Genomic DNA, 16,548 nt, shown 5'->3' with positions numbered 1-16,548 from the left:
TAAACACTATATAACATACACTGTGTAAATTGATCAAGATTGTAACTTTATAATGAGCCCTGTTTCCAAGGAAACACAACTAACTGATTTCAAATGTAAACACAATCAAAACTTAAATAGACTTCTTATTTTTCTTTCATGGGGCACATAAGGTTTGTATATTTTCAGAGAGGTGTCGTAGGTTTCATCAGGGGTGAAAGTAGGTCGGTCAATCTGGTACTTTGTACCACGAAGAGATTGTGAAAGCTTCAAAGTGAGTAAGAGAACAATATGAATGGAATTTAAGGTTTAAAATGAACACACATGGAAGAGATTTCTGTTGTTTCCACGGTATAGTTACCCTTCGTGTTACAGTTTAATCACGATTATTGCATTGCTGTCCGAGTGATTTATATAGTGAAAGATGATTTGTCACATTGTTTATGGACTAATATGATGGGAGCAATGAACTTCAACGCATGTAATAAACACATCAGGCAATATTACATGCATTGACTGAGAATAGGCAAATGAGAATTTCAGTTCTGCCACATCTTATCCATGCTTTCTGACACAATGGAAAATGTGGGCACAAAAAAGGCCAGATGCTGCCTAATCCTTCAAACTTAGAAAACGTTTTGTAATGGCACAAAACATGTTACTAACAAAACGTTGGACTCACCCAAGGCTGTGTAAAACTCGTCTTTTGTCAGGTGCTCGTCGTCATCGACGTCGTTGTACTTCAGCAGGTCAAACAGTGTGCACTCGGAGATATCCTTGGACAGACCTTCTTGCTTGATGACCTTGGAGGAGATTACATCGATGTTCAGTTAAAGTCAGTGGGCAGTGCTCGAAAAATACAACAATGTCGCCGGGATCAACCCTGTGTTGCATAGTAATTGAATTTAATTTGTCTACAGCCCAAATATCTGATAGCAATACAATATCAAACATTTCTAATAACTCCAGAGCGTAATAAAGTTCAATACTCAAAATGTATTGAAAAATAAATGGACAACATGTTTTTACGCAATGAAATATTCTGCTTCAATCCATATTTGTTGGCGTTTGGCCTTTTGAAAACAACATTTTCGCTGCAGTCCAAAAACTGTTTGCTTTCCTGCTTGCCGCACACAAAGGGAGGCACGCACTGACGAGTTATATTCATCAAAGAAAGTTGATGAAAGTTGAAAAAACAAGACTAAATTATTCAATCCGATTAATCACTTTATTCAAATTGAAGATTTTCTCAGCGGATTTCTTTGTTTTTAGGCTGATGACATAAAATACGATGAAAGACATTTGAAATTAATTTGAAAACCTCAATAGAAGCTTCAAATGTATAAAGTAAATTATATTCTGTATAACCTTAAATATCTCAAAATGATACCAAAGAACAGCACTCAAGTGAATGTACTTACTGTGTGTACTCACTTAACATACTGTTAAAAGTTTGGATATAAAATCGGTTATAAGTCGACGTGCCCAATCTGAACTCACACAGTATTAGCTGTCAGTTTATTGTAGCCAAACTGAAGTTTTGTCACAATGGATGGAGAAAAGGTCCCAAACACTGCAGATTTGATCACCAGGCTGCTAAAGCATGGTCCTACTCATCCCCTTCTACATGGCCCTGGCAGCGAAACATCCATCACAGCAGATCAGCTGTCAAAATGCTGATCACGAGGGACGGTTTTATACATCGTGCCTTGTCCATTGGATCACCGCTCTTCCCTTCCCGGATGACTTGCCCCAAAATGTAGAAGTCACCAGTAATGGCATATCCTTAGCGTATAGAAGCACAACACGTAACAAGTAACTGTAGCGTACAGAAGAAAGCAGCTGCTTGAGTCTTTGGGATATTGAATCATTTGATCGCATCTGCCAGATGTTGAGTCTTTTTCCTCTTTTCATCTTTAAAGTATTTTCTGAAGTAATTTATTTGATCTAAACCAAACATTGATCTTGTAATAACCTCAAAATGCTATGCAGATTCTTCAGTTCAAAAGGTATTGAAATTCAAAGATATGCTCGCCTCTTTACTCCTTTCTTGCTTGCTTTGACTTGGAGTAATGTCCTTTGAGAGATTTGTAAGTGGTGTTGGAGTTGTTTGCTTTCAGGCTTTAACTCTGTTTCTTAAACATTTTCTGACATGACATTGCTCCCACACACGTATACTTTTGGTTACTCTAAATATTTGCAGTCACTTCTCCTGTACAGACTGTTCAACCCCAGTAAAAGAGGACCACGGGCGTCCTCACTAGCTTTCAGCAGACCCCTGTGAGCTAAATGAACTGATACACATCATCGATGGGATAACCAGCTGTAATGTTTATTGAGAATGCAGCTTCTGCCTGTTTCAAATCAAACTTTAATTTACAGACTATTTCGGTAATTACACTTGACCTATTTTGGTAGCACTGCAGGTGTATTATATGTATTATAGCCACACGTGAACGTATGTAGTTGAACACAGTACTAGGATACTAAGTTTAGTTTTAGTCTGGTCAACCTCTAAGACACATGTTTGTCTCTTTCCCTTTTTCACTCCATATTTGTCTTTACCATCACATTCAACACACTTTTTCCATTAACAATGTTTTAAAGTTATGTTTGTCTCCTCCTTAACCAACTTTTCTTTTCATCTTCCTGCAGACAAATTAAGATACCGAATTAAACCTGCGTCAAACCTCCACATGAATTTGCTAAAAGCCCACGCATTAGTAAGAGGATGTTGAAGGGTCTACTCTAGTGCATTTTCAAAGATTTGCACATTGATTATACTTATTTTGGTCAAGACGAAGATTAAATTTGCTCCAGTCTTATTCTCAAAGTGTGAGCAGAGGGTAAACTGTTCTCAAACCTTTTGTTTTCTAAGGTATAATTTCAGGCATTGTGTCTTTAGTCGAATTAAAGAGCTATGGGCAATGCAAGAAGAAAAAAGAAAGTTTTGATTTGCCATTTCAAAAGGGCACCCAAGACTAAAGGGGCAGGAACAATTGCTCCCGGTGCCCCTTCATGTGTACACTCTATCAAGTCAAGTAAGCCAGGGTGAGGGATTTCCATCCTAAACTTTCAAATGAGATCAGAAAACACTCCAATTATGAAGGGCGCCTCAGGGCACGAGGGTGGCAGCCATGGTTTGGTACTTTGAACTGCTGATAAAGGTGTGATTTGCTTGTGCAATGCTCCTTTTGAGGGCTTGTTCACTCCAAAATTGAATTTGCATAAATCCCTTGTCTTCTTTAACGTTCACCTTTTGTCAATAAGGCAAAATTCTGCAGTCCAAGCCACTGAGGTTAATGGCATGCAGATCTAAGTGAATCTGAACCTTTATATATAGTGTGTATGATATTTCAAACTCACATCTTTTGGAGTGAAAAGAAAGCTGTGTCCCGTTGAGCTATTAATTACTTTGAAATTACATTCAGTGAGAACATTTAATACAACAACATAGAAACTACTTAAACACCTAATCCATAATTACATTCAGGTGCCCGTATGTTTGAGGCACTGTTAACCCACAACTGTTTCCGTTTATTAAGTCATTTGTCAGATTGATGAAGCTATTTCACTCTGATATTTATCGTGCAATAATCGATTATGCAGCAATGTTGATACGAGGTGAAAGTATGCAGAAGCTCAAAACTTTTCTCAACATTTTCAGGCCATAGATGTGTGTAAATAAAAAGGTATCCTGTAATCTCACACAGATATGTGTACCGGAAAGTCGGAGGAGGCCATCAATGTATTTATGCATTAAAAAAAACAAAAAAAAACACCTTCGGATTTAGTTGAAAAAGACCACCTGCAATCCACTATTATTTAAATTCATGACTATTCCAGAAATACTCGCTTCTCTTCTTTTCTCTGAGCATGTGGAGCTGATAGTGTATGAAATCTGCCAACATTCACATATTTTTCTGGGATAAAAGGGGATGAGGGCGAAAAGCAGCCCTTGAGGAACTCCACAAAAGAGCTTCTCCATCTGGATGTGTATTACTGACTAGCTTGTGTAATTCACACAGAGAGGTGGAGTGGTACAGCTTGGCCTCAAGTAGAATAAATGGCATCACCAAGAGGTTTGAAAATCCAAAGTAATATCCAATAGCTTTAAAGGGCATATTCAAGTTCACATTCAGAGCATGCTGGCAATATTATTCCATAAAACACAGTGCAACATGGTTTGTTGACCGTGCATTTTACTCACTAAACATTGATGTCTCTCATGCTTGAACTGGGCACCGGGTAAATGTAAAAACATGTAAAACTATGTAAATGATATGAAAATATGGCAAAGAAAATCACTATTTTTGAGGTGTTATTTGGAGGCTTTGAACTCTAAAAGACTAAAATATATTCAAATGAATCTAATGAGACCTCCCCCGTTGGGCGAAGGGGCACTGACAAAGACAGCCAAGGTGACCCAAGTGCAGATGGGATACTGGATCAGCGGGAAACTGACCTAAGAATAGCAACTGGTTTCATGTTTCTGAAAACCACCGCAGGTTGCTTACCCTTTCAATAATTTAAACACTTTCTATTTAAAATCAGTCCTCAGGTACCGGGAGGCTTTGTTATGCACATAATATCTTCCTTCCTTGTATAGCAGTCACAAAAACTGCTTTTTTTACAACCATCCCTCTTGGCAGCGCTGGTCAAAGGCTGCAGCCTCCAATGAGCACAAGGCTCCTTTGACCCACATTGCTTTTCAAAAGATGCACCTAAAGCCACGCAGCACAGCTACCAGGGGGAAGGGTAAGAAGAGTAAAATTGACACAGTTACTTGTATGGAAGCGATCAAAGTGTCAAAGTTTAAACACCTGAGCACACAGGTGGTGTTTGTTCATTTCTAGCCTCTATTTTCTGCGCCGTGGTCGTACCTGCTGCTGTGGCGCTGCCTGACATCCACTGCTACTACGATTGTTAGTCACATTTCTATTACTGCTTTCATTACCATTATCATTCTATTATATCCACTGCTGCTGTTGTTAATCATGATTCTGCTATTATTAGTGCTACTACTGCTATAACTACCCTCATTACATGAATCATTGAATTCTGTTATGTTGTTCATTCTGCACACGTGACATCTATTGCACTTCTGTCCATCTTGGGAGAGGGAACCCTCTTCTGATGCTCTCCCTGAGGTTTCTTCCTTTTTTGCCCCCATTAAAGTGGAAATAAAGTATGTCGCATGTTGTAAAGCGATTCTGAGGCAAATTTGTGATTTGTGATATTGGGCTATACAAATTAATTGAGCTGGATTGCATTTTCGAAATAAAACCGACTGTGGTTTGAACAGACTTGAAGGGTGGTGTGGAGTGTCTTGAGACAAGTGCAAAAATAATATTTATCTTATTCTCTCAACATCAATGTTAGTTGTTGCAATTTACATCTATGACATTTATGTTGTTCTTTTCAAAAGCAGATATATCATTGTGTATTAAAGTTCATCTTTGGATCAGTATCCTTACCTGTGAGAGCTCGCTGGTATCTATTTGACCGTTGTTATCTGCATCAAAGCGCCCGAACATCATATCAACCAGTTGCTTCCTGACAGCCATGTTATCATTGTGGGCCCCGTGGATGTTGGACCCCATGTATCGTTTGTCATGCAAATCCAAAATCTTGGTTTTCAGCCGTCGGTAGTCAGTCAGTCTGCAGTTATCATCTGGGAGAGAAAGATAAAAGGAGAGGCAGAGGGGTTAGGAGAGGGAGAGAATATTTCTAATAAACTTGTGTCAATCACTACTGTTTGTTTTTGTTTTGATTACTAAATTATTTAAATGTTAACGGGCCGTCTACAAACAGATATTTAATAAATACCTCAATGACTCCCAGGTGCTGAAAAAAAGCATGATTTAAAGTATTGAACTTGTAATTTTTTTAATTGGATGCCATATTTCAAATGTCAGTCAATTAGTACCTTTGAAAACTACAATTTCCCTGAAGACTCACGTTATTAAACAATAATGTTCATATTTAGCAAAACCCAAATCTGAGCATGTCCATGATTGTTTAAATCACAATAAGAAATGCTAAGGGTTATTTTCCCCGAGGGGAGCACAAACAGTGTCAGTCGTGCAGCAGCCCCTTCACCGCGAAGAAAGTGACGAGAAAATCCATAACACAAGAGCTAACCCTGACAGCTACACAAAACACGATGGTGTTGTATTTACAATCCGCCATCAAAGGCTCCAGATGAAAGAAGTCAACTACATGAAAGGTTCAGCAGGGTAGAGAAAATAATGACTAGAACTACAGGTTGACACATGTCATATCGACTTCTCATTGTTGGATCTGGAAGTGTTCCTCCTCTAATAACAGTTATATTAGCGGATGTCAACCAACCCACAAGAAAAACTTTGTTGTTCACTGTGATGCTTTTCAAATCTCAGGGGAGGGAGGAGGTATCGCTGCCACACTGTGCATACCTACTCAGGACGAATGTGGAATAATAGCTGCCGCGCATGGCGTCTTCTGCGAGACAAATGAACTTTGTTGGAAGTGATTGGGCGAGAATGATTTAGTGAGACTATTAACGAGATCTCCACTCGGTAGAACCGGGTGCTGGCTTAGAGCTCGTGACTAGTTAAGCAGAATCAGAATCACCCAAGAGACCATTAGCTGATGTGTAGGATCTTGTTTCTCTTATAATTTTCTTCCAGCATTCCTTCAGCGAAACAACTTGAGCAATCAGTGAGCATTTGAATGAGATGCTTAATCCTGACGCCAACCATCACTGGGGCACAAGATGCCGAGAGAAGCTCTCCTAACACTCTGTCTCAGTGGAAGCCCATTGATTTTCCGACAATCGAGCCATTTTCATCTCAATTCTGTGGGACCTTGGGAAGTCCAAAGGTGTAATCTGCATTGCCTGGCATTGAAGTATTTAGTATTGTGACTGAGAACGGTGTGAGATGCAACAGCCTTTCTTTGGTTTAAAGCCCAAGAAATAGAGGAAACATTGGTGGATCTTCTTATATTCTACCATATACAGACAAGGAATTAGTGTAAACAAAAGACCTGACTGTAAATTAAACTGATTAGAGATGATTTAGTGAGCTTCTTAGTTCTGCATGAACAAATCCAATTTTCTAGAGGAAGACTGAAAACAAAACTTCCCCAAATCTTTCAGCTACAGATAATAAATAAAATAGAAGATAAATAAATAACTGAATAAAAGAAAAACCTGAATAAATGAGTGGAGAAACATGATGATTGCAAATGCCTCCACACACACACGAGGTCACCGAATGGTTTGACGCGTGTGAGAATGATGTGAATCATATGCGACGGCCTTTTGCAGTCACCAACTCTCAATCCAGTTGTACACTAATGGGAGATTTGTACCAAGGTGTTAGAAAATGCTCTTTGCCAGATTAAAAGATCAGCCCATATGTTTTCGAAGATTGTTGGTAATTATTTTAGTAGACAGAGTAGTAGAGACTTGTAGAATACATGGCAGTAGCACTGAAGCTGGTCTGGTATCGTTAGGATTTTATCGATAATACTACTCTTATTGATACTACTCATCGGTTTGGTTCTTTATCAATACTATTATTGGTTATTTTTCTTCACCTTATAATTGCTATAATACATTATTTAAAAAAAGAATACATTGTGAACTGGATTAAAATGTAGTAATGTTTGAAATATAAATAAATTAGTTGTTTAGACCGGCGACAGTAATGTTTACAACCGCAAAGTCGATATACTGTATATAAAAGTTTAGAAAAAAACTTCATCAGGGGTTAATATTAAATTAGTGAAAGCCTGTATTCAAGCGGTAATAAAGGAGTGTATGTTGAAGTATATGGGATTCATTGTTTTGATTTTTCTTTTAGATTTTCGTATCAACTTCGAGAATCATGTAATTCCACCTGTATCGGTATAAACTACTGCATTTCTAGTATTGTGACATCCCTAGTTAATAAAGCTAGCTAGCAAAGCCTCAGATGTCCGTGTCACATTGCAGTGATGCTGCTGCTCGCACACATTCACCAACATACTAACGTACGGAAATTGAGAAAAAAAAACAGCAACAGTCACCTTCAAAATGAAATGTAATGCAGCTGTATTCCGTGCATGATGTACACTTATTTACGTTTTATTCCTAATTTCCCATTGACATCCCGCGGGCCAGTCGGCGACAGCCAAAGGGCCGGGTATGGCCCGGGGGCCGTATAATGCCCAGGTCTGGTCTACACCGTGGCCTCACTGCTCTGCTGTTCACTGACTTCACTCTGTGTGTGTGTGTGTGTGTGTGTGTGTGTGTGTGTGTGGAGATCAGCCATAACAAAACCGTCAAACTTATCAATACTACGTCTTTTAATAATTTAGCATCAGTGCACGTTTAATACCGGATTACAACACCCATCAATACATTCTGTTTTGGTTTTTCCTTCCTGTCTTGTGTTTTTACAACGTCTCAGTTGTTTCTGGGCTGTAGAAATGTGATCCGAAGTGGAAACCTCTTCTTGCAATGCTTTCTTTTCTAATAACTTGGAAAACTGAATAATTGAGAGCTCACATAGCCAAGTGGAGAGCAGGAGCTCAGCAACAACGCTTCAGTTTGTTTTAGCAGGTAAGCTTGTCGGTAAGAGACAAACTGCGTTGTTGACAGATGTTGGAGCTGCATGCTCCATGAAGCTTCATGAAACTAGCGAGTGGGAACAACAGAGGCGGTTATTAAGCTCGTCTTCTCTACTAGTCACTGCAGATGGCTTACCAACAGGAGGATCTGTTGAATTACAAAATTTGTTTTGGCAGCTGAAACCGTGAGAGAGGCTGGTGAATGCAACCAGCGAGTTAAATTCTTGCCATTGAAACTGCATCGGCTGTTAGAGCGCAGGCCATCCAGACTGCAGCATGCTGCATATCATGGGACAGGCTCTGTTTTGACAAGCGTCGGCGCCAGAGAAGCTGCCTTGGTCACAAACGGCAGAATGAATAAAAGATAAATGGCTGCTGGCATAACCAGGGGATATGAAGGTCAGCGACGTCAAAGGAGCACGCACTGGCACATGCACGGGCACACACACACTTGTACACACAAACTGCTTTGCACACACATGTACTTACAGTCTCCCCATCCCCAAGTATCCAAACAGTCTACACAGGGAATAGTCAGCATTAATTAGACAATGGCTACAATAATCTCTCTCAAATTAACTGAACCAACCTTAGTCAAAAGAGGCCTTTAGGGAACTGGTTACAGCTCTCTACAAGGAATCTATTGTATTTTTCAGCCCAATCAAGATGAACAGATGTGATTCTCGGTCTTGTAAAACCCAGCCTAGGGTTGTATAGTCAGTCTCATCCACCCAAGTTGTTTTTGAGCTATGTGGGACACACTTTTTGACAAATTTTTTGACAAACTAAGGCTGTCTTTAAATGTTGATGGTTTGAATCATCAGTCGAGAAGCCTTCGAAGACGTTGGCCGTAAACCACAACAGACTTCCTTCCCTCCCTCCCGTCCCTCTCTTTTCTTTTTCTGTCATCTCTTTACTGTCACATTTAATAAAAGGTATTAACTGCATGAGTGAAACACCTTCTTTTTTTTATATTGAGTGCATATGTTTGAATGAAACATGCAGTGAACGTCAACTCACCTCCCCACAAAAACGCATTTAAAAGAATCTAACTTCTGCAACGGATGGTTTGCATGTTTGTTATTTCAACTGTGAAAGAAAGCAGAACATCTGGCAGTTGCTAACTTTATAGGTGTTTGCCTCGTGCATGTCAAGGTGTGAAAGACAAATCCTTAAATAAGTGTGTTTCCTGCATCTGTTAGTTTTCATCCAGATTCACTACAAGCTGCTCTCCAAAGAGCAAGAATCCTTCAACCTCAAGAAAATTGGCTGAAATTTTAATTTTTGTTTTTCATGGTGGTTTTCCCCATGGTAATAACGATGGTAGGTCGATTTCCATTCAATCATGGACAGTCACAAATGTATGTGTTTTTGAATTACGGTACCTAAATGACAAAATATGAACAAATCCTTTTGTGTCCCCGTGCAATTTTAGACATTTCCTTTCAGAGTCTTCCGAAGTATTCTCACACACACTAATGACAACACGGCCATTTTAGGCAACATCCAATTACAAGCTGAGTAAACACTGTTCAAGGAGAGGTGGCAGTGTTGTTATAGAAGCATCAACTGTACGACCCCCACCGGAACGCTTTATTACAATGCTGCTTTTGTCAACATTATTCATGAATGAAACGCATGACATTTTCCAGGGGCAAAAGGTTCTGTAGAAAGCAGCTGATATAACAAAATTGGGTGGCAAAGAGTCAGGCTGTGAAACTTTTTAATTCACTCACAGGAGCTTTTATACACTCAATATTTCACCATCACTCTCACTGTACTTTGGAATAGTATCTTTTCAAAGTGGCTGTTAATCTGTCAACGTGCCTTTTAGTCAAAATGTAGTGGTATTTTAATGGTAGCCGGCATTATTGTTTTAACACTGTTTCGTAACAGCACATGGACACAAGGACACAGACTGGTCGTTTGGCTTCAGCTGCTCAATGACCTCGCTTGTGACAAATGTCCCTGGTCACATAGGCTCCTTATGTGGCAAGTGGCTGGCCAGGTTCCACCAAGCAAAGCCATAGCCTCTTATTAATTGCCTTGAACTCTTCACATAATGCGGAGGTCAAGTGCCCACCTGGATGGAAGTACATGTCATGAGTGAGAGGACTCATATGCGCTGTATCGATTGAGGGCAAATATTTGATTTGATTAAAGCTATTTGTCAAACAGAGCAACATAGTAGCAGCAGGCTGCTCTGCTGTGAGTAGAGAGATTTGCTATTAAAATGCAAAGCTACGGCCATTGTTGCCAACTCTCACTTTTATTGGTATACTTGTTAATTTCTTTAGTTTAAATCAGGTTTGACTCTGTTTTTCAGCCTTTTGAAGCTAAGAGAATGCTTTGGAAGTCCTTGATTTGGCAAGAAAAGGTCTCTGAATTAGCGTGTTGACAGAACAGCATTTCATTTGAAAGGGAAACTCCACTGACTTAAGATATCAATGTCAGTTTGCAAGCCTTGGGGAGTAGTGTAAAAATGTGTGAAAATAACTAGAGTTGCATCGAGCCTTTTGTGGCTCCAGAGGGAGCACACAACTTGGGGCAACGTTGGTTGGGACTGAAAACAACAAGTCAAATGTACCACCTTGTGGTTGTATGCCTCTGCCAACCAAGTTGCAGTTTAGATCCATGTCGGTCCAAAATGTGATATATTGATCTCAGCACGGCCTTGGGTAAATAGTGCTTACTGCCTATACAGCAGCCACTTGTGGGTATCACAACATATGCATCTCCAGTCTTCAGATGTTTGTATCTATCTATGTGCATCTCTATCTTCAGTTTAATTATTGTTCTATTTGTTAAAGCAATATCGTCAGTAGGGGATTTTAAATATCGCCCAACCCTACCCTCGAGGCCGATATATTGCGTTCACGGAAAGGGGATGGACGTCTGTGCCAGATATGAAAGAATTCCTTCAAGGCATTCCTGAATTGTCGTGTTCATGATAATGGTACGTACGGATTGATGGACGTACAACGACTGTCGCCGGCACGGAGGCATACAACTCTGGGGGTTTAGAGTTGAAAAGAATCAACGGTACGAGACCTCTGTAGCACTGCGCCTCCTCTCTAGTTGAGGCCAGCGGCTTGAGCCACTTCTTGCATAACAGATGAAAATGTGCAGTGTACAGTTACTGCTGCATTGTGGGTAATGTAGGCTTCAGGTTCTGCTGCATCTACCTTTTTTTGAGTTTGACAAAGTTATATAAGTCAGTGCAATGCTAAATCGGTGAGGTACTCATTCTCTGAAAACCAAGACTGGTGCAAGCAGCACTATAACCATTTGGTATTTTTTAACCTTGAAATTCGATTTGCCCATCTGCGTGGTATTTTTGTACCATGGTTAATAGGAGGAGGGGGACAAACAGGTGGGACTTTAATTGAAATGACACAGTGCAAAGACCTGCTGGTTTTTGGTAGAAATTGGGACTCACATGCTGTCTACATGTTGCAGCTGCGTTTCACTGGCATCTGATGGAAAACATGTATGTGAATTAAAATACAGTTTCAGCTGTTATGTTCATACAAACTCTAACCTGTAGACACATTTAATCCTAAACAGAAAATAGAGGTTTAATGTGATTATAGCAGAAACGTCAGTACAGCGGCCTGTACTGAGCTATAATTAAGCAGGTGATCCTCACAAGTATCTGTCATCCTGCTCTAAAATGCAAAAAGACTTCCTCTTTAGTTAATGAAATCCCTGCAACCATTAGAAAAGGGCCAAAACAGAGAATAGAACAACTGTAAGATCCAGGGTCCATTTGCAGAGGGCAGAGATCCAACACCTTTTTATAAGAATTATTATAGTAAGAAGACGCCATGAAGGCCAATCCAAAAAGTTTAGCTATAATGGATGGATAGATAGATATATTCTAAAGAATCTGTTGTTTTATAAAAGTTTTTCAGATGTGGGAGAAATGAAATGAACATGACATCAGCGTGCAGGAGAATATTCTGAGCAGAGCGCCACTGTGCACCAGGAATCCACAAACTTTAATGCACACTGTTCCAAGCAACACAGAGAAACAACTGCAGTGTAAACAATCACTGTAAATCCAGGTGGGAATCACTGGTTACTTTGTGAGGAAAGAAACTGCTCAGAAAACTGACAAAAAGGGTAAAAAAAAATGCAAACTGTGGCACTAAGCTTCAAACTAGGACGCTCTACCGACGTCTGGCGTCAGTGTCAGCAAAGGCGTTTCGCTTGTTACATACACAACGTCTTTTCAGAATAACCTTCCATCCCCACAGGAAGATTTTATTTTAGGCAACAAAATCACTTAGTTAGGTTTATTAAAAGAGCGCGGTTGATGTTGTGCATCGGAGCACTGACCAAGCTGCATTACCTGGCGCGCTGGCAGTGAGAACGGGTTGAAAAGTCGGTGAGAAAAAAGGCAAACCTCCTCCATCCTGTCCAGTGTTCACTGAGGCCATAACCGTGGGTGAGCCCGCTACCCCCTGCCTCCTCCGCCTGCCCCTTTAAAAGCACTACTGTTTTATTTATATAAAGAAAAGGTGGCTCAGCGGAATAGCCGGAGTCCACTCTGCTGAAACTGTCCCATATTTGCTAACGGGGCTCCCCCACCCCCACCCCAAAACCACCTCCTCCAGCTTTTCCATCTCCTTCTCTGGGGGCCCTGGATACTGCCACGGCTCACGATACATCAAGACAGCATAGTGTGACAACTGGGTTACCCAAATCAGAGGTCACTGATTGCAATCTTTAAGAGCAACTAGAGGTGTCACTGCCGCGACACCTGACTGAATCTAAAATGGATATTGGGGCATTGGGGCTGCAAACTCCTCACAGATAACCGACTTCTGCTATTATTGCAGAGTTCAGAAGAAAACTTTTAGTCTCTGACTGCCATGCTGAAGAGCTGTGCATCTATGTAAAACATACGAAACTGAGGTTCAAAATTCATTCTTGACCTTAGTAACATCAGCTGAGAAAACAATCTTATCACAAGATCCATTAAGTAGATGGACTGTGTTGTCATGGAGCTGTAGTTGCTTATATTAACATATGTTTTGTGTGTTGTGCGGCTGACACTGTGTACTGAGTTTTTAATGCTGTACCTGGTCGCCATGAATGTACTACAAACCACACTCACCTGCTATTTAGGTCTCTAATGTTAACAAGTCAAATGTCAAAATGGCTGCTGGAGTTGACCAACGTAAAGCAAAGTGAAGCTGATTTGCAGCATTTGGCTGAATATTTAAAAAAAAGTCAAAGACAAACTTTAGCAACAAATTTCCTCTCATTTCCAGATTATGAATGGAAGAGTTATTGATAACTTGTGAATCCATGCACATCATGTAATGATAGGGTGAAAACAAACAAGTCCTCTGACCTAAACACAACAAGAGGTCCCTTATCAGGAACATGTAAACAAAGGTCTCTGTCCGTGTTTGAAAAATCAACAAATACTGCCATTTTTCTTTTGAGGACAATCTTGTTTTTTTTGGTAACTTTACTTTGTTTGAGTGTAACGTGTTTGGTAAGAGCTCAGGACAGATTCCCTCCCTTCATCCAGTCTCTGTCGCTACTGTTTCCTCCTCGGATGCAAGTGTAATTCTCTCCCTCCCATCTTGCTGAGGGACTGCTGCTGTTCCTCATGTCTTAATCTTTGATGTATTACCTCCCTCCCTTCTCACCTTGAAGGGGATCATTATCATCCAGGAGATTTTACTCCCACCCATCCAATTCACCCCTCCCACCCTCATCTTCTTCACTGAGCTCTGACAGACGCCTCCAGAGGTGTTTTGGAGCCTCCAAATCTCCCTTTAAAAGAAGCTCAGCCTCCGTGCCTTCTGCTACTAAACACTACAGCACCCCAAAACTGGACCAGTTCCCCTCTAGTGAGCTTTAGTTTGAACTCTGTTGGATCCTGTCCATGGTTAATGTGATGTGTTCTAAACGATCATATTCATTTTTAATGGCATTGAATGGCAAACATTTTTGGCATGCTGGGTAACTTTGAAGCCGCTAGCTAAAATCCGACACAGCCACTATTGTTGCCAGTGGTGCCAACGTTCACAATATCCGTCACCACAGCACAAAATGCGTGGGTGTACCGGATCAAGGCCGTCAATAGCGCCAGTGAAACAGCAAAGGTTCAGACATCGCTTGAGGAGGTATTTGCCCAAGGCACTGCATATGACAGGAAGCAACTATCTTACAATATTTAGTTTTGAAAAGACAGTTGTTGTCATATCTAACTTATATATTTGTTACGCTTTTTTATGTTGCAATATGCACATTAAGGATTGTTTACATTCTGCAACTGTTTCATGAATTCTAATTTCTTATCAGATATATTGTATATTTTTAGGGGGGCCAAGCTCCCGGCTGTTTTTTTTGCTCCAGCTGTCACATCTTTCTCGCTGTAGCCTTGATTTTCACTGCAATATATAAGTCCTGCACCTCTATGGAAACAACACAACAATGGTTAGAAGTAGAGAGAAGTCAAAAAGGTCTTTTGTGCAGTATCACACAGTTTCAATGCCATATATAGTCAGCCTGCAGTTCAGACGAAGTTTCAAGGATTTTTGGTGTCAGCGGGATCAATCATGGCTTCCTAGTTGCGCTTAAGAAGGCAGAATTGAATGTATTTTTACAGGATCTGTTGAGAGACATGTAGAATAAAATGTTTTTGATTAAATATCACAATTTTAAGCTTAGCTTCGGTTGTGTTTTCTGACGGAAGTGTTCGTCACACATGATGTGTTCAATGACCCCCGGAAAGATGACTAGCTGACAATTATGGCAGTTTTTACAGCTTCTGGCTATCAAACACGGTGTCGGTTTGGCAATTGTTTAAAATAAACATGCTTTTCCATCCAGCTGTCGGATTTTGGGGTTCAGAGGGTTAGAGCCTTTAGTGAATACATGATGATATTACAATGTTTTAATTCAAAAGGCCCTATATAAAGACCCAGTAATGCAAAAAAAAAAAAAAAAAATGATGGTGTGATATACTGTGAAACCCCCAGAATCTTAAAAGATACCGTGATAGAGATTTTTGGTGATACCGCCCAGCACTAGTGGACTGATATAGAAGATCAGACAGAGAAAGAAGAGGAAGAGATAGCAAGAACGGAGGCTTTGTTCACTTCTCTAATCTGATCCCACTAGAGTTGATTACATAGAGCTAACTCCTTCAGTGGCAGGTCTTGTTGATGACATGATGGAGGACAGTGACCCAGGGGCTGAACACACCTAGGCAGCGATATCAAATCAACTCACTGCCGCAGGTCTATATTTGGGCTATAGCACCCACACTGGGAAATATTGTTTTTTTTCCACAGATGGGACATGCAGGTAGACAGACCCCTTCAAATGCAGAGATGGGGCATAAATGATGTCACTAGTTGATTTAAGGTCTTAATATGTTAGAACCTCAGAGGACAAGTCAAGGGATATGAAAAGAGTCTGAGATCATAAATCTCATTGCTCTTGCTACTAACAAAAGAAACAAAAATGTGATATTCTAGGTTTAAACTGTGTATAATGGCTCACAGTGTGAGTAGTTCAGCTAACTAGTCTACAGTGAATGTGAACTTCTGTGATAGGCCTCCCATTTGAAGACTTTACTCTACTTTTTTCACATTTCGAGAAAATAATTTATTAAAAAACTGTAACCCAAAAAGAGATTGTTTTCCTTGTGGTTATACTTGATATTAGGGCTGTCCTCGACCAAAGTAAATGTTTAAAAGAAAAGCAATCTTATAAGCAACTGCTGCCAAAACGACCGATCAGTCGACAAATCGACTAAGAAGGGGCAGTTCTACTTTATATATTAGCAATGAGCAAAATGTTCACCCAAGCACACTTTTTGAAGAAGTTAGCTAAGCACAGTTTACTGACTCCACAAATGCAAACAACTCAGCACTACTAACAAAGGCCAAGTGGAGCTTGAATTGAGAACGTTTTGTCGACTGCAAAGCTCAACTTTTAACC

At 40.2% G+C, this 16,548-nt stretch overlaps 1 protein-coding gene across 1 annotated transcript in view; it reads right to left on the bottom strand.

The window, feature by feature from the left end:
* The window catches only part of fstl5 (follistatin-like 5), a 163,865-nt gene that overhangs the window by 63,743 nt on the left and 83,574 nt on the right, over positions 1–16,548 (bottom strand). Inside the window, exons 6-7 of the mRNA XM_076103560.1 lie at positions 5,457–5,653; positions 662–782 (exon numbers count right to left, since the gene is read on the bottom strand). Coding sequence (XP_075959675.1) covers positions 662–782; positions 5,457–5,653 — 318 coding nt within the window. The remainder of the gene's footprint in view (positions 1–661; positions 783–5,456; positions 5,654–16,548) is intronic.

The sequence above is a fragment of the Anarhichas minor genome, unplaced genomic scaffold (genome assembly GCF_050575085.1).
Source record: "Anarhichas minor isolate MPS153535 unplaced genomic scaffold, ASM5057508v1 ptg000028l, whole genome shotgun sequence".
Classification (NCBI taxonomy): domain Eukaryota; kingdom Metazoa; phylum Chordata; class Actinopteri; order Perciformes; family Anarhichadidae; genus Anarhichas; species Anarhichas minor.
The sequence above is the reverse complement of the archived record's forward strand: the minus strand, read 5'-3'. Positions and strand labels throughout refer to the sequence as shown.